The sequence below is a fragment of the Neovison vison genome, chromosome 1 (genome assembly GCF_020171115.1).
Source record: "Neovison vison isolate M4711 chromosome 1, ASM_NN_V1, whole genome shotgun sequence".
Lineage (NCBI taxonomy): Eukaryota > Metazoa > Chordata > Mammalia > Carnivora > Mustelidae > Neogale > Neogale vison.
In genome coordinates this window covers 66,100,656-66,119,457 of record NC_058091.1, presented here as the reverse complement: position 1 = coordinate 66,119,457, position 18,802 = coordinate 66,100,656, and the positions used below count along the sequence as shown (strand labels likewise).

Sequence of the window (18,802 nt, the reverse complement as noted above, 5' to 3'; positions counted from 1 at the left end):
ATAAACTGCATTTGGCAATGGCTCAGATGTACAAAATGAACCACTCTACTCTTTGTGGAACTAAGTAATAGATTTGCATAACTGTATCAGCAATGCTTCTTGCTACTGCAAAATATGATAACCATTAATAAAAGCTTAAATAATCCTCAACCTATGGTAGAAAAATATACATATATAATCCATCAAAATGTGATTCACTGTGAAGAAGCTGGGGACTGTAAAAAAATCTCATGAATCTATTAAAATGATCTTTTTTTTTAATAAAATCCATTTTACTAAGAAAACTCATTAAAAGATTTACCTCTTAAAACATCAAAAAAATCTTTTTTTAATTGCTGTTATGGATTGAATTGTGTCCCCCAAAATTTGTATGCTGAAGCTCTAATTCCAGTACCTCAGAATGTAGCAGTATTTGGAGATAAAAATTTTTAAAGAGCTTTTTTATTAGGGTGGAGTCCTAATCTAGTAAGACTTGTTGTCCCTGGGACGCCTGGATGGCTCAGTCAGTTAAGAGACTGCTTTTTAGGCTCCTCACTCAGCAGGGAGTCTACTTCTCTGGCTGCTTGCCACTCCCCCTGCTTGTGTATGCACTCAAGCTCTCTCTCTGACAAATAAATAAATAAATCTTAAAAAAAAAAAAAAAAAAGACTTGCTGTCCTCGTAAGAGGAAGAAACACCAGGGATCTAAATGCAGAGAGAAAAGACCTTGAAGAGGATCAAGATGGTAGTCATCTGCCAGCTAAGGAGAAAGGCCTCTGAGTAAACCAACTCTGACAACCTTTAACCTTGGGACTTCAGCCTCCAGAACTATGAAGGAGTAAGCTTGGTTATTTAAGCTACCCCATCCGTGGTTATTTCCTTCTGGCAGCTCCAGCTAACAGATAAAACTAACCTAAGTCCTTAAACAAAGAACTTATGATAGTGCTTTTATGCACACGATATATACCCTATTATTATCAAGTAAATTAATGGAAAGACAAGACTCTGGTTAAAAGCAAGGATAATCTGAGAGTTTCCAGTAGTAAGCTAATTGCCCTCAGAGCTTTTAAAATAAATATAGGCAGCTCTAAATGAATTGAGAATAATCAAGTATTTCACCTGCCCAGGTAGTCGTTTCCACTTCACTACTTCTTTGGAATCTTCTAGTCCAGGTTCTGCATCTACTGAACCAGCCTCATGGTGTCCTTCACAATACACTGGTTTACCTTTCTCCTCCTGGACAGCCACCACAGAACGGTAAGATGGCTTTATCTGAATGTGTATAGAAGATGAGAAAATATAAACATCAAATTAACCCTTTTTTCTTTTCTAGCATCTAGGGTCTTTTAAATATTGAAACAACGTGGAAATGTTTTCAAAATGTAACCCAGAAAAACATTCTACTTTTATGTACACTATTCTGAATAAGATGAAAAGTGCTTGGTTCTATACCCAAAAAGTCCTGAAAGTTGGGAGGAAAAAACCAGAACTCCAATAGTTACATGAAATGGTTTTATTTTAATAACTCTAGCTCTTTGTTTCTGCCTCTTCACCAATACCTACCAGATGTTATATCACAGCTCTGATATACTATGGTATTCCTCACTTTAATATCACAAAACTGATATCAAAAAGACCTAAAGTTTTTAAATCTTCCTTTCTTTAAAAAGAGATTTAACTCCATTCAAATTAATGTAAACCAACCCTGTGGTCACACTTCTATAATATCACTTACAGAACATACAACTGTCCTGAAATGTCTTATTGCAAATAAGACAAAAACAAAAGTTCTGTTTTAGAACCAATTATTTGCTAGAATCATTCATTGTTTTAATCTGTGGAAAACAGTAGTAGAAACATTATTTACCGATTATTTGAATAATATTATGGAAAGTGTGCCTATAAATCATGATACTGCAAATGCCTGGGCCAAATGCAGCTTGTTGTCTTTGCCAATAAAGTTTTATTGGAACACATCCATACCCATCTGTTTAACACTGGTTACATATGTCTATGTAGCTACTTTCTCACTATAAAGGTAAAGCTGAGTAGTTGTAACAAAACCTGTATGGCCTACAAGGCCTAAAATATTAACTACTCTTGGGCTTTACAGAAAATATTTGTCAACACCTACTTTACATCATTCTTTTACCTTTCATTTTTAAAAAAACAGTATTACTTTTTAAAAATTCTCCTCACACTGAAACTTACATTTAGGACTTAATATTCATTAAGTATCTTTTATATATTAGCTAGCATAGTCTTAATACATAATTATTTAAAGTACCTTTATATTCTAGAAATCTAATAAAATAATTTTAGAGGTCTTATCTTTTTAGAAATAAAAAACGTCACCATTTAATTTCAACAACAGAGAACATATATTTCTATGTGCTATTATTAACTTACACATTCTGGAGCTTTCAATCCTCTTACGGTTACGTATAATGTTGATGGATAATGATTCCTTGGATATTTTGACCACCATTCAAAAACCTCAACAATGTTTAATTGGGATCGATGCTTACTAGGTGGGTAATACAGCTGCAAACGAAGTTTTGAATTGATGTTTATATTTCCATTGGCTCCGAGAAGCTTAAAATAAGAATTCCAGTAAAATGTTATTTTCACTAAAAATATGTCCAGTAAGCAAGAGTACATAGTCAAAAACTCATTTAAAAAACTCATTTGCTGAAATTCCTTAGATATACAAAGCAAAGAACACTGACACAGTTGGTTAAACACAATTCCAGATCACTTCGAAAAAAGGTAACCCAAATTACTTTTTAAATATTTTTCTGATAGGTGCCTGGCCTGTGCAAGTTCAGGCTGTTGGTAAAGCATTTACATTACTGTGTCAAATGTTACTTGGCACAAAGGAGGTAATCAAGATACCTCTATTTGAAATAACAGTGATAAAATGCATAGTATTTAAACACAAAAAGACATTTTCTATTTATTCAGTATCAGTATTTTTAATGAACAGTTTTTAAAATTTTTTTTGAGAGAGCGCATGTACAGGAGAGGGGAGGGAAGACAGAGTGCACCTGCAGATGCACAAGTCTCGCGGGGAGGTGAAGAGAAAAAATCTTAAGCAGACTCCACACCCAATGCAAAGCTCAACCTAGGGCTCAATCTCACTGTGAGATCATGACCTGAGCCGAAATCAGGAGTCTGATGTTTAACCAACTGAGCCACCCAGGTGCCCCTTTAATGGTAACATTTTAATGTTTAATGGTAACATTCCAATTTTTAAAACATCAAAATCATTTTCAAAAAGTAATTAACATAAACTCATTTCAGACATTAATCACATTTAAAAATATTCTAGTCTACCTTCTTAAAAAAGGCTATTCAATAAAAAACTTAAAACAACTTATATTTAAACTAAATAAAGAGATGTTTATAAGAAAAATAAAAATCTCATCCACTCAAAATAGGTCCTCTTTCACTAGGCTATGAATCTAAGTAGAAAATGTCATGTTAACCTTTGTGTCCTCTACAAGTTAGGAGGAGACAGCTGAGGTAGAACATGAAGGCGGCAGCCTAGGAGAACAAGGACTAAGGGCAGAGAATATATTCAGTAGCTGTTACTGACTGACGCAACTTGGAAAGGGAAAAAAGGGAAGATTTAGGAAAGACTCTAAAGCAGTGCTGTCCAAGAAAATCTTCTGTGATGATGCGAACTTTTTATACTTGTGGTACCCCCAACACATGACACACTGGTCACATATGGTTTATCGAGCACTTGAAGTTTGACTAGTACAATGGTGGAACTCAATTTTTAATTACATTTAATTTTAATTACTTAATTTGAATTCATTAGCCACATGTGATTTGTGGCTACCAAAATGAACAGTGCAACTCTAAGGCTCTAAACGTGGGAGACTGGCTGATGGCAGTGTTACCCACTGAAGTAGCAGAGGATTTAGGTAGGATGCTCAGATTGGGGGAGTCTGATATTTGTAGGTTGTCCAAGTTGAAATATCTGAAATCTGAGGTGGAGGCAAGAAAAGAGTCTAAGAAAAGTAGATAAAAGCTGAAACCATGAGTAGGATTGATATTAGAGAAGGAAGTGGAAGACCATGAAGGAAACTGAAGGAACGGTAATAGGGTAACATAGGAAAAGATGGTGTCAAGGAAACCCAGGTAACAAAGGGTCAAAAGAATGATGTATTAAACACACACAGGTGTGATAAAAGTATAAAGGAAAAATGTTCACTCACTAATGTGGCAAACAGAAGTCACTGATGATTTGTTTGGAGATACTTTCAGAGCTGAAACAAATTACAGATTGCAGTGTGTTCAGGAATGAGGCATCAATCAACAGAGCTGGCAAAAGTATAGCCCATTTCATCCCTAGCCTTTTAGGGAAGGATGTAAAGTCAATGGAGGTCATAAGCTGAGAGGTGGTTATGATATACAGGGATAAAGTATAGTTTCAATAGAGGTGTTTGGTAATTAAACATTAAGCCCTCGAGAGACTTCCTTCATAAACCCTATTCCTATCTACCTGAAGCTTTTAAGAGACTAATATTATAAGGAGATATTATTCCCCAGCTTCTAAATCATACTTTCTATAGGTTGTTTTAATACTCACCATGCAATCTAGTTTACACTAGTATGATGCTTAGCATGAGTCAATGACTAAAATCAGCCAAGATCCTGTCAGCATGGTTACAATTATATAATGTAAAATGTGGCTAAATAAGGCTTTATTATTTTATAATGTACAATAATAGTAAAATATATATGCTAAATGAATGAAAAGTGCCTCTAGCTGAGAATTAAGATAAAGTCTCATTTATATCTGGGTAGGGTCCAGACCCTACCCATTGGGGTGTATTTGGACCACTACAGTAACTTTACAGTTATCTAGGACATTACTGGAATCAATGGTACAGGTATTAACACACTTAAACTTTAACTTGATTCATGCCACTTTTTTAAAAAAAATTTTATTTATTTATTTGACAGAGAGAGATCACAAGTAGGCAGAGAGGCAGGCAGAGAGAGAGGAAGGGAAGCAGGCCCCCTGCTGAGCAGAGAGCCAGATGCGGGGCTGATCCCAGGACCCTGAGATCATGACCTGAGCCGAAGGCAGCGGCTTAACCCACTGAGCCACCCAGGCACCCAATTCATGCCACTTTTTAAAATATTTTATTTATTTATATGAGAGAGAGAGAGTGAGAAAGCATGAGCAGAGGGGAGAGGCAAAAGGAGAGGAAGAAGTAGGCTCACTGCTGAGTGCAGAGCCTGACGCCGGGCCCAGGATCTTGACCTGAGCTGAATGCAGATGGTTAACCAACTGAGCCACCTAGGCACCCCCATGCTACCTCCAAAGGTGGATTTTTCCTAATGCATACATTTGTTAATTCTCTCAACAGACATTCACTGAACACTTTCGGTGTGCCACTAATACGCTGGGAGCTGGTGATAATTAAAGAAGAGAGAGCTTCAAGAGAGTGCTATAAAAATGCAGAGATCTGGTAAAATAAGGACTAAAACATGTTCAATGAATTTGTCAAAAAGAAGTCACTTCGGTGACTTTGAACAACTTAGAATCTATGAAGGCAATACAGAAGTGTTACAGGAGAGGAAGTACACAGAATACTCACACTTTGTAGGGGGTAGAGATGGGAGAATTCCTGATTTGCTATTTCTGCCAATGGCATAAAATGGATAAATAAAAATCTACACACACTTAAAGGTAAAAATGCTGTAACACATTGTTTCCCAAGTGCAATTTGTAATTATTACTGCAGTTCTGCACAAATCTTAGCATTTTTAAAAGGAACAAAAGTGCTTTCTGATAAGACCACACAATGACAGTACTTACTATATGAAAACAACTTTTGGGTTTTTTTTTTTTTTTCCTCTAAAGCAGTATGAAGGGGATAGAGAAAAGTTGTAACAGGTTACAAAAGGGTAATTTTAGAAGCTATACTGGACCAAGGGATTCCAAAGTCCACTTTATTTCCTCCTACAGCCTATCTGGCTTCCTTTCAGCAGTCAGACTGCACTCTTTTTTTTTTTTTTTTTTAAAGATTTAATTTCTTTTCAGAGAGAGAGAAAGAGAGCGAGCGTGAGCACGCACACAAGCAGGGTAGGGGGAGAGGGAGAGATAATCCCAAGCAGTCTCCATGCTCAGTGCAGATCCCCACACAGGGTTGGATCTCATGACCCTGAGATCATGACCTGAGCTTAACCACCCAGGTGCCCCCACCTGCACTTCTTCTGAAGCCTCTAACCCCCAATACGGATTAAGTGCCTTACCTGCTTTTTCACAGCATCTACTCTATCGCACATAATCATGCAAGTAACATGATTATATGGAAACTGAGCTGGAGGGCAAGAACAATGTCTAATTTATCTATGAATGCTATGTATTTAGCAGAGTACTTGGCACTTCACAGACACTTTGTCGGAGGCAGGCCCCTGGCCAGGGCGGCCTCCGCCATTAAAAGATGGCGCCTGGCTAGTTGCCAGGTTAGGATTGCCGCATGAGACTAAGCGGAACGCCCAAAGAGGAAGTAAACAGCATGGGTTGCTAGCGAAGTTGTTCGTTTAGGTGCACAGCCTGATTCGCTCCCTCCTGTACCCTGCTCGCTGATTGGTCATGTAAACGTATATAAGTGTGTAGACTTGCGGAAATAAGGGAAGAGAAGATACATCTGAACTGGGGCTTCTTGTCGTCCTTGCGGGTCGAGGGCAATACACTTAATAAATATTGTTCAAAGAATGGATACACAAATAGAAAGTTTTATAAATTGTACAAAATAGGTTAATTTCAAGACTTTTAAAAAAATTTAATTTGTGTGCATGTGTGTGTTCCAAGATTCATTGTTTATGCACCACACCCAGTGCTCCATGCAATACATGCCCTCCTTAATACCCACCACCAGGCTCACCCATCCCCGCACCACCCCCCTTTCAAAACCCTCAGTTTGTTTCTCAGAGTCCACAGTTTCTCATGGTTTGTCTCCCCCTTGGATTTTTTAATAACTCATTTATATTTGAAATCAGAAATAAAGGATACCAGATAAAAGAATTATAAAATTAACATTTCCCCTTTTGTAAAAATCAACCCATCACATCTCCCATCTATGCTGAAACACTAGTTAAAAATACCATCATTCCCTACCAAGATTACTGTAAGAATTTTCAACCTTAATCTTCCAGTATACATATGTACAGCCTCTCTAATTCATCCTCCACCAAGCAAAGTAATCTTTCTAAAACATAAGTTGGATTATTGTACTGTTTTTTTTTTAAGATTTTATTTATTTATTTGACAGAGATCACAAGTAGGCAGAGAGGCAGGCAGAGAGATCATCTCTCTGCTGAGCAGAGGGCCTGATGCAGGACTCGATCCTAGGACCCCGAAATCACAACCTGAGCCCAAGGCAGAGGCTTAACCCACTGAGCCACCCAGGCGCCCTATTCTACTATTTTGTTTAAAATCTTATAATGGCTTTCCATTGTTCTTTAGAATTCTGTAATGGCTTCCTTTGCTATAATGGCTTCAGAGACCTTGCATGATCAAGACCACCATTTGCCCCCTCAGTTTCTGTCCTCCAATCTCAGTGGCCTTTTGGTTATTTGAGGGTATCTTGCTCCTTCCAACATCAGGGGCTTTGCAAATATGGTACCCTCTATCTACCCACAACTCTCTCTTCCCCACTGCTACCATCTAGCTAATACTCAGGTTCAATATTTTTTTCCTTAGGAAATCTTTCCTTGACCTCCACACAGTATTTACAAAAATTGCAATAATTGATAAACTGTATAAGCAATTGTTTTATATCTGTTTTCCTTGCTAGAATATGAAGTCAGTAAGGTCAAGGAGTTTATTTTCTTGTCCACTGACTTGAACCATTGCTGGTACACAGAAAGGGTTTAATAAATATCTTTGAAGGTGAATTAATGATGGCAGGTTGTTGTGTATCTTTTCTAATACTTCATACTCAGAACCAAATAGTGTATCTGGCACACACTAGACACTCAATAGATATTTATGAATCCAAGTTATCACCTTAGCTTGCGTTAGTAACTCTTAACAACTGAAATCTTAGATAATAACTCCTTATATGAAACTAAACTGCTTAGGAAAATGCAGCCCATCAGATCTGAAGAGGATTTTTAAAGCATTTAAAATGGGTGAAAAACATACCTTGAGAAATGCCCAGGCAATTTTCCGAAAGCCACATTCTTGGTTTTGAACTTCAGAATTATTCCTAATTTCATCCACGCTTAAGAAATCAAGAATCTGTAAACAAGTATAAAAATTACTTTACAGAATACTAACCTACCTAAAATTTAATATTTTCTAGTAACATATTATTGAAATTTAAATAGTAAGTTGTACACTTAAAAGGTGTTTTCTTCACAGGAAAGAAAAGCATTTATTTCATTCAGATGTACATTAACTCATCCTGTTAGTGAGAGTGTACTTTCTGACCAGTTTACTTTCTATTAATAAATCATTTATTAAGATTTAATTCACTTCAAAGATCAAGTATTAATCAACTCAAATATAGTCTAGGCACAAATATTCCAGTCACAGAATTCTTAAGCTTTAATCTTTTATTTTTTCATGTTTGAGTGCAGAATTCAAATGACTAACAAACTCATGATCTTATCTCTGGGTCCTTCCTTACAACACCTTCCTGAAGTTGGGGATTTTCTCTTTGGATAGATGCTGTCATTAGGCATCTCAAGAGGATTTCTTTCATTATCTCCATCCTGCCTAGATGGAACTCATGGAATTTGGAACGAAGCTGCCACAGACTTCTCTGTATTCTAATTACCTGTCATAGACTATCACTTTGAACTTAACTGGTGCTTCTCAAAAGCTTAGCTAAGATAACAAATCTTTATAGATAGCTTAAAAAATAATAAGGACTCCATTCATCCCTCTTCTTCATACACTTATATCTGTTTTTGAATACAATAGAAGCTCAGGGAAAAAACACTCATAATACAAGAAAAATATATAACAAAGTAAAAAAAACTTGTAATCTAGATGCATAGATGATCAAAATTAACATCTGGTTTATACACGTAAACCCTTTTCTGTACATTGCTAAGTATATGCATGTTACTATAAATCCAATACTATTTTGCAAACTATTTTTATATACCATGCAGTAAATATTTCAAGTCAATACATACATAAGTATTTCATCATGTTAATGTCTGCCTAATATACTTTAGTATTATAAATACCATAAACTTAATAATACCTATTATTTACATAACCAAACCTCTTCCTGATTCAAGAGATTTGTTTTCCTAAAATTTTGACTATTAACAGTAGTAATGCTGAAAAGTAGAAAAATGATTTTTAAGACTTCTGATAGGTATCAAGTTTTTCTTAATAAACTCTAAAAAGCTGAAATCAAAAGTAGTTTTGTAGACAAAAACACATTATGTTAAAATTTGAGAAGCAATTGCTACTCTGGAAAACAGTATGGAAGTTCCTTAAAAAGTTAAAAACAGAGCTACCCTATAACGCAGCAATTGCACTACCAGGTATTTATCCAAAGAATACAAAAATACTTATTCTAAAGGGCACATGCACCCCAATATTTATAGCAGCACTATCAACAATAGCCAAACTATGGAAAGAGCCCATAGTGTTCACTGACTGATGAATGGATAAAGAAGCTGTGGGGTATGTGTGTGTGTATATACAAACACACACACACACACACACACACACACACACACACAAATACAATGGAATATTACTGATCCATCAAAAGGAATAAAACTGCCTTTTGCAACAACATGGATGAAACTAGAGTGTATTACTGCTAAGTGAAATAAGTCAGAGGAAGATAAATACCATATGATTTCATTCATGCGCAATTTAAGAAACAAAAAAGATGAACATAGGGAAAGGTAAGGAGAAATAAGATAAAAAGAGAGGGAGGCAAACCCTAAGAGACTCTTAACTATAGAGAACAAACTGAGGGTTGCTGGAGGGGATGTGGGTGAAGGTGTGGACTAAATGGGTGGTGGGGATTAAGGAGAGCTCTTGTTGGGATGAGCACTGGGTATGATATGTAAGTGATAAATCACTAAAGTCTACTCCTGAAACTAAAACAAAATAAAACAAAACCCCCAAAAACCTTAAGAAGAAACCAAAAATGTCAAAATCCAACAATCTTCCTTAAATTTATTTTACTAAATTACTAAATTGAATGTGAAGGAACATTATAACCAAGGACAAATTTCTATGACAAAGAAAAAGTTCCTTGACATACAAGTTATTACTTTTTTTTTTTAAAGATTTTATTTATTTATTTGACAGACAGAGATCACAAATTGGCAGAGAGGCAGGCAGAGAGAGATGGAGAAGCAGGCTCCCTGCTGAGCAGAGAGAGCCCGATGTAGAGCTCGATCCCAGAACCCTGAGATCATGACCTGAGCCAAAGGCAGAGGCTTTAACCCACTGAGCCACCCAGGCGCCCCCAAGTTATAGTACTCTTTAAAAAAATCACAGCTTTGTATAAATCAGACAACATAATCACAGATGTAAATGGTGGAATATTCATATAACAAACATACACAAATCATCTGAAAGTTAAAGATCAAAAAACAGTAATTACACCAAATCAGTCATTGGCGATGTTCATGCCCTGCTGTTCCAACTCCCCATCTTGCTTAAACTGAAAGAGAGGTTTTCTCTACTTCCTTTTGCTTATAGAGAGATGACACGAAGTAGAGAAAAAAACATATACTTTAGATTCAAACCATCTTGAAACACAAATTACCTACACTTAAACTGGAGTAACTTTGGGTAAAGAACTTTATACTCTGAACACTAATTTCGTTTGCATAAAAAAAAGTTAGAATAACAAGTCAGCTCAAAGGCCATATATCTCATTTTTTAAAAAAATTTTATTCATTTAAGAAAGAGAGCAAGATACAGAGACAACACAAGCAGGGGGAGAGGTGGGGGGTGGGGAGAGGAGGGAGGAGAAGCAGACTCCCCCATGAAGCTCATGGGGCTCAATCCCAGGACCTGGAGATCATGACCTGAGCTGAAGGCAGATGCTTAACTGACTGCTATCACACCAAAGGCCATCTATTTCATAAAGCCTTCCCTGACAGCCCCGACCCTCTATTCACCCTCCACATCTAGGAAGTTCTACTTCATCTTGGTTATATATTATATTTTATTAGTCAAGTGGTCTGTGTGTGTTCATCTTTCTTTCCCTTGGTTGTGTACAAACTCTTAGGGAGTCCAATACTGTTTAATGACTTTACAGTTTGTAAAATGGGTTAACAATGGAGGATTGTTGTTGTTGTTTTTTTTTTAAAGATTTTATTTATTCATTTGACAGAGATCACAAGTAGGCAGAGAGGCAGGCAGAGAGAGAGAGGAGGAAGCAGGCTCCCTGCCGAGCAGGGAGCCCGATGCGGGGCTCAATCCCAGGACCCTGGGATCATGACCTGAGCCGAAAGCAGAGGCTTTAACCCACTGAGCCACCCAGGTGCCCCAACAATGGAGGATTGTATAGATATAGATTAGATTCATCACTTCAGTTTATAGTCATGTCATTACTGTCAGAATTAAATAATTCCAAGTGAATTACATGGCTAACTATTTACACTGGTAAATGCTCAGCACATATACTATTATAGCATATTATATCTCCACAGCTTATTACAAACACTAAATCTTAGGGATTAAATCTGCACAGAACTTTCTTGCATTACTAAACAAGTAAAAACAATAGCTTACATTTATGCTATTAAAGTATTAAACAAAATTTAGTTTAAATTGCTCTATTCAACTCATACCTCAAAAAACAAGATGACTTTAGGACTCTCATCAAAATCTCGAAGCAAATAGGGAAAGTTTTCATTAAATATAATTTGTTCTTCCCACTCTGGAATTCTTGATTTTAACTGTTTAAAATCATATGGCTGGGTCATAATAGGAAGAATGTAATCCACATTTTCTTTTTCATAGTGAGATGAAACAGGCCGTTCACTGTCCCCCCAAAAAAAAAAAAAAAAAAGATGCTTCCATTAACATGATTCTTTATGATAATTTTGAGGTGAGAAAAATATAGTGATCAAGGTGAAGAAATAATGAATATAGTCATGATATACAATGAAAAATTATTTTGACTATCCACATTGATAAAATTACAAATTTATGACACTTAGAAATGGCAGTACCCTACTACCATCTTGAATCTATACACTATCGATTGGTTTGACAGTTATCTTATTACAGAAACATAAAGTGAGAGTGTGACAGAGCTAGGCTCTTCAGAATCTTAAATAAGTTTGTAATAAAATAGTATACTACATTTAAATAAGAAAATGAGCACAACAGGATTGCAAACTCTTTGAGGTGTGTCTTTTTTTTTTTTTTTTTTGTATGCTCTAAGATAACTGAATAACTGATAATCTTCATGGTCCTCATCACTGTCATTTTTCCAACCAAATGACTTTTGAATTCTAGTATAACCAATTATTATTATTATTATTATTTTTAAAGATTTTATTTATTTATTTGACAGAGAGAGGTCACAAGTAGGCAGAGAGGCAGGCAGGCAGAGAGAGGAAGGGAAGTAGGCTGAACAGAGAGCCTGACGTGGGGCTTGATCCCAGGACCCTGGGATCATGACCTGAGCCGAAGGCAGAGGCTTTAACCCACTGAGCCACCCAGGCGCCCCTAGTATAATCAATTATTTTACGGTGCTTTTTATTTATAAGCTTCAAGCACATATTAGCTATATAATATTAGGAAAAAATTAAAAGTCAAGATTTACTGACTTTATATGAGGCCCAAGTAACATATTAACTTCAAAAGAAAAACATTAAGTTAGACAATTAAAGCATGTACAGTGCAACATGCAATGATTTATACTGCAAGTTCAATGCCATAAATTAGTCATTAAGTTAGGGAGAAGCTCTCTCAACTCACCTCCACTTAAAATCAATCAATGAATTAAGAAATGTTCTCTATTTCTTCTAGAAAACGTACTGATCAGTATCAATGATCTAAAAACACCTACGACCAGTAAATTATTCTCTAATACAAATCCTTAGCTCTATTTCCATTGAATTTTGTTTTTTTTTAAGATTTTTAAAATTTATTTGATTGAGAGAGAGACAGTGAGAGAGGGAATAAAAGCAGGGGAAGTGGGAGAGGGAGAAGCAAGACCCTGGGATCATTACCTTAGCCTAAGGCAGACACTTAACAACTGAGCCACCCAGGCACCCTTCCACTGACTTTCAGTGGTAGAAAAGAGGACTTCTACTGTAGACAGTTTCAATCTCTAGGGTTGGCTGTACAATTAAAAAAATTACCTATCAGCTTTCTTGACATATTGACCAGTATTCTCATCAATCACATGAATTTTTACCATTGGGTGGGAAATCATATAATCGGACTTAAGTCGATCAGTGCGGTGAATGTAAACTCCCAGGACAAGATCATCATCAAGCAAACATTTGGGATAAACTGGACTATCTCGGCTTGTTACTTCATGAACACCATCACCATCAGTGTCTTCATTATCATCTGAAACTACATGCATGGAAGAAAATCAACATTTTAATCAATTTTTCCCACAACAACATATTTAACAATATACACTGAATTTAAATATAAGCCAATCTTTACAATCCATGATTATTTGTCTTTGTTAACAAAGTAACTTCAAAGGAAAAAAAAAGAAAAAGCCAGACAAGAGCAGATTACATTATGAGAGTAAAATATTACATTTACTAATGCCTCAAAATAGGATGAGGAATCTTTCTTTTTTTTTCCCTAACAAGGACCAAGAACATAAAAATAAAATAGTAAGAACAAAAGACAAAAAGTGATTTTATGTAGTGGAATATATAATACTCAATTAATCTGTAAGTGTAATTTCTACTTCTGGGTTGGATGTAGTAGGATGTAGCAGGTCAATGTTTCTCGTAACAACAACTTGAAAAAGCCAAATGAAGTACAAAAACCTTACTGGTAAAGGCATCAGAACAGTACGGAAACAATGTACAGCAGATGGGCTAAAATTCCAGAAAGGGAGACTCATTCAGTGGTAAGCTGATGGACAGTAGCTATTTTAGTCTCTGGGGACATTTACTGTTTCAGGGTGTGGGCTGAGGATCAGGGTTTGGCCCCCACAAAAGGTCACCACTGGGAGAAAGAGTACCCACAAAACTTTTAGTGGTAAGTGGCTGATGGGGCTAAAGCAGTCACATTAGAGATCTGAGGAGCCTCAAACACATAGCTAATTTTCCCCCACAAAACTGAATTCTGAGGCTATGTGATAGACTAAAGTAGTAGTGAAATCTCTCAGGCTTGAGTACTAGGAGATGATGACCCACCAGGGGGAGGGGCCTGAAACAAAACGGGCAAAATAAAGCCCTAGAGGGCATAGTCATTTTCCACCTATAGCTGCTTTTCACCTGGGGTCACTTACTAATTCTGGGCACAACTAGAAGTTGAGAATCCAGGCATGGCCCTGGCAGAAGACCCCTACTGGAGGACAGAGAAACCAGCAGAGATTCTGGCATTCACATGGGGCCAGAGTGACAAAACTGTAGACCTGAGGAGCCTTAAACACATGGTCAGTCTCCCCTTCAAGATAGCTGCCAAATTTTGAAGCTAAATGGGACAGAAGGCTAAAGGAGCAGGCTGAAAACCTCAGAAGGCCAAAACTGAATCTTTGAGGCTGAAGAGACAAATACCTGCCAGATTCTCAGTTCAAAACTCCTACAATGCCACATCTTAGAAATGGGGCAAATTGAAGATACAGTTTTAATCAAAACTACAATCTAACCCTGACATAGCCCAATTCCTGATGGATTAAAATCAGTTTCTTCACCCTATCTGCCTAAGAGAGTAAAGAGGAAACCTTTTCTAGTAGAAGATAAAATCATCTGTAGCCTCTAGCATTCTACACACAACATCCAGCATATAATAAAAAGTTACTACATATAAAAGAGGCAAGACTACAAGACCAACAACCAGGAGAAAAGAGAGAAAATAGAAGCTGACCCACAGATGATCCATTCTGGAGTTAGCACACAAGGACTTGAGATAACTATGATTATAAATATGTTCAAGAAAATAAAGGAAAAAATGGGTTAAAATGGAAACTTTCAACAGAGAACCGGAATCCATTAAAAAACCCAACAGATTGGGCGCCTGTGTGGCTCAGTTGGTTAAACTACCTGCCTTCCGCTCAGGTAATGATCCTGGAGTCCTGGGATCAAGTCCCGCATAGGGCTCCCAGCTCTGCAGGGAGTCTGCTTCTCTCTCTGACCTCTCCCTCTCATGTTCTTTCTCACTCTCTCTCTCAAATAAATAAATAAAATCTTGAAAAAAACAAACAAACAAACAAACAAAACCCAGCAACAACCCAACAGACATTCTGGAAAGGAAAAATATAGCATCTGAGGGGTGCCTGGGTGGCTCAGTTAATGTCTGGTTCTTGATCCCAGCTCAGGTCTTGATCTCAGGGTTAAGAGTTCAAGCCCTGCACTAGGTTCCATGCTAAGCATGGAGCCTACTTTAAAAAACAAAACAAAACAACACAGCATTTGAAATTAAGAACTCAATAAGATAGAGGATATATATCCTCTATTATATCCACATACCCATTAATATCATGTTGGACAGAAAGAAAGACATGATTAGTGAAACAGAAAAAAGAGCAGTATCAATACCCAAACTTAAGCATAACGGAAAATTTTTTTTTAAAGAATATAAAGAAAAATCATAAACAACTAGACATACTTAAAAAAATAAATGTGAATTTATAATTTAGAAAAAGAGGAAGGAATAACGAAGAAGCCATATTCTAAAAAAAATTTGAATAATTGAATTCTCCACAATTAATAAGTGATATCAACTAAAAAATTCTAAGCAGGGTAAATTCGAACGAAGCATATTTAGGCATAATGTGATAAAATACTGACATCAAAGACAAAAAGAAAATCTAAAGATGAGTCAGATGAAAAAAAAAGTCACATTTCCACTAATGGGACATAAGTGCTAGAAAGAGAAATGATGGAAGCCAAGAGAAAACTGAATGATTTCTCCAAAGTACTAAAGAAAACCAACCTACAACCTAAAATTCTATGCTAGCAAATACAGATAGAAATGAAAGTAAAGGCATTTTAACATGACAAAACCTAAGGGGATTAGCAGGCCTGTACCAGGAGAAATACTAAATTGAGCTCTTCAAGCAAATGAAAAATGGAAAAATGAAAATTCATTAAGGAAAAAGTAAATTTTGGAATGAAAATAAATTAATATCAGCTGTACAAAATGATCACTAAAATAGCTATGAAGTTTAAAATACATGCAGAATTAAAATGCATAGTAAGAAACCTGAGACAGGAAAGATGGAGATACAGAAAAAGCACGTGACAAAGTTCGGATGGAATTAAACTATCCTAATGCTCTAGCAGTGCTGGGGGAGCATATTTTGTTAGGGAGTTAATTTGTATTAGACTATAATAAGTCAAGAGGGTGGCTCAGTTGGTTAAGCAGCTGCCTTCGGCTCAGGTCATGGTCCCAGGGTCCTGGGATTGAGTCCCACATCGGGCTCCTTGCTAGGCAGGGAGCCTGCTTCTCCCTCTGACTCTGCCTGCCTCTCTGTCTGCCTGTGCTCACTTGCTCTCTCCCTCTGTCTCTGACAAATAAATAAATAAAATCTTTAAAAAAAAAATAAAATAAACTCAATGTTCCTGAGGAAAAAAAAATACAAAACTGTAAAAATATGTATAATTAAGTTAATAAAAGAAGAAAAATTTTTAAATAAATAACTCAAAAGAAGACAAGGAGAAAAAGAAATATAAGACAGGTGGATCATACACAAAACAGTGTATAATACATACACAAAACAGTGAAATAAGAAATATAAATCCACAGAAAGACTAGAAACAAGAAGGGGGCTTTTTGCTTTTTGGGAGGGGGGCAGAGCACTTCACATTTACTGAGGGTCTGCCCCCAAGGAGCTCACAGGCTAGGGACTGAGACCCTCCCATGTTCTAGGGTCAGGTAAGAAAAGAGGTGAAGGCAAAAAAGGAAGGAAATGAACAGACATTTGTCCCAAGTAAGGGCGATGCAAAGTAGGCACAGGCAAAGAAGCCTAGAGGGGTGAGGTGGGGGAGAGATGCAGTAATGGCAAGCTCCATCTAGACCTGAGGACCATGGACTAAGCACAGGTCTAAAGGCTACCTGCCTTCCACCACGTTGGCACCATCTGGCAGTGTATGGTGGTAATGCCAGAGAAATGAGGATGGGAAAAACTATACTATGCAAACTCAAATTACAAGTAGACTTGGAGGGAAAACTATCAGAGACAAAAAAAAGTTACTGTATAATGATTGCTCTTATACACTGAATGCTTGTATCCCCACAAGATTCATATTTTGAAATCCTAACCACCAATGTGACAGTACTAACAGGTGGGGACTTTGGGAGGTGATTAGGTCATGAGGGTACAGCCCTCATGGATGGGCTACCCTGCTATGTGAGGTTACAGTAAAAAGGCATCAGTCTACAACCAAGAAGTGGGTCCTCACCAGACACCAAATCTGTGGGTGCCTTGATCTTGGACTTTCCAGGCTCCAGACTGAACAAATAACTATTTATTGTTTAAGCCATCCAGTCTATGATATTTTGTTACAATGATTAAGACAACTTGGAAGTGTCAATCTGACAAGAAGATATAACATAACTTCAAAATACATAAAGGGAAAAAAAACAACCCTAACAGAAATAAAGAAAAAACAAAGAAACCTCAAATCACAGTGCAAATTTTAATACCTGCCACAACAAATGGATAGAATAAATAGCCAAAAAAACAGGAAGATGAGGGCCATCTGGGTGGCTCAGTCATTAAGCATCCACCTTCAGCTCAGGTCATGATCCTGGGCTTTTGGGAATGAGCCCCGCATCAGGCTCCCTGCTCAGTGGGAAGCCTGCTTCTGCCTCTCTCACTCCCCCTACCTGTGTTCCCTTTCTCGCTGTGTCTCTCTATATCAAATAAATAAATAAAATCTTAAAAAAAAAAATCAGGAAGATGAGCTGAACACAATAAACTTGATCTGACGTAAACTGGACACTGCACCCAATGACACCAGAATTCACACTCTTTTTAAATGCACATGAAATATTTAGCAAATCGACCATAAGCTGGTCATAAAGAAAGCCTCAATAAATTCAAAAGACTGAAATCATTCAACAATATGTCCTCTGATAACAATGGCAGATACAAACTAAAACCAAAAAGGAATTAGAAAATCACCTGCTGGCTGAGATGAAACAATATACTTCTAAAAATAGGTGATCGAAGGAGAAATTAAAATGGAAATTATTGAACAACAATGAAGATATTATAACAAATTTGTGGGATGCAGCTAAAGTAGTATTTAGGTGAAAAAGTTAAAGTATAAATATATATAAAGACTGAAATCTTATAAAATCTATCTTACAAAGTTAAAAACAGCAAATCAAAGAAAAGAGAATGAAGAAACTAATACAAATAAAATAACCAAAATAGTACACAAATGAACAACAGATAAAATCAAATCCAATGGCTGATTTCTTTGAAAACTGAAAATCTTGAGACTGATCAAGAAATCTAGGAAAAACAAATTACCAATATCAAGGGACACCCTTTCAGATGCCACAGACCGACAAAATTTGAAAATTTAGATTAAATGAACAAATTCCTCAAGAAATAGTCTCTCAAAGTTGACAGAAAAAACAGTATGTGAAGAGTGATATTTATTAAAGAAACTAAATCTGATTTAAAATTCTTCCCACAAA

General features: G+C 36.6%; 1 protein-coding gene across 3 annotated transcripts in view; it reads right to left on the bottom strand.

The window, feature by feature from the left end:
• The window catches only part of AHI1 (Abelson helper integration site 1), a 216,487-nt gene that overhangs the window by 177,346 nt on the left and 20,339 nt on the right, over window positions 1-18,802 (bottom strand). For 2 of the 3 annotated variants that reach the window (XM_044248265.1, XM_044248284.1), the window contains 5 exons: window positions 13,318-13,537; window positions 11,794-11,986; window positions 8,153-8,248; window positions 2,389-2,574; window positions 1,099-1,251 (listed from right to left, as the gene is read on the bottom strand). In XM_044248265.1, coding sequence (XP_044104200.1) covers window positions 1,099-1,251; window positions 2,389-2,574; window positions 8,153-8,248; window positions 11,794-11,986; window positions 13,318-13,537 — 848 coding nt within the window. The remainder of the gene's footprint in view (window positions 1-1,098; window positions 1,252-2,388; window positions 2,575-8,152; window positions 8,249-11,793; window positions 11,987-13,317; window positions 13,538-18,802) is intronic. The other variant, XM_044248275.1, reaches the window with a different exon arrangement.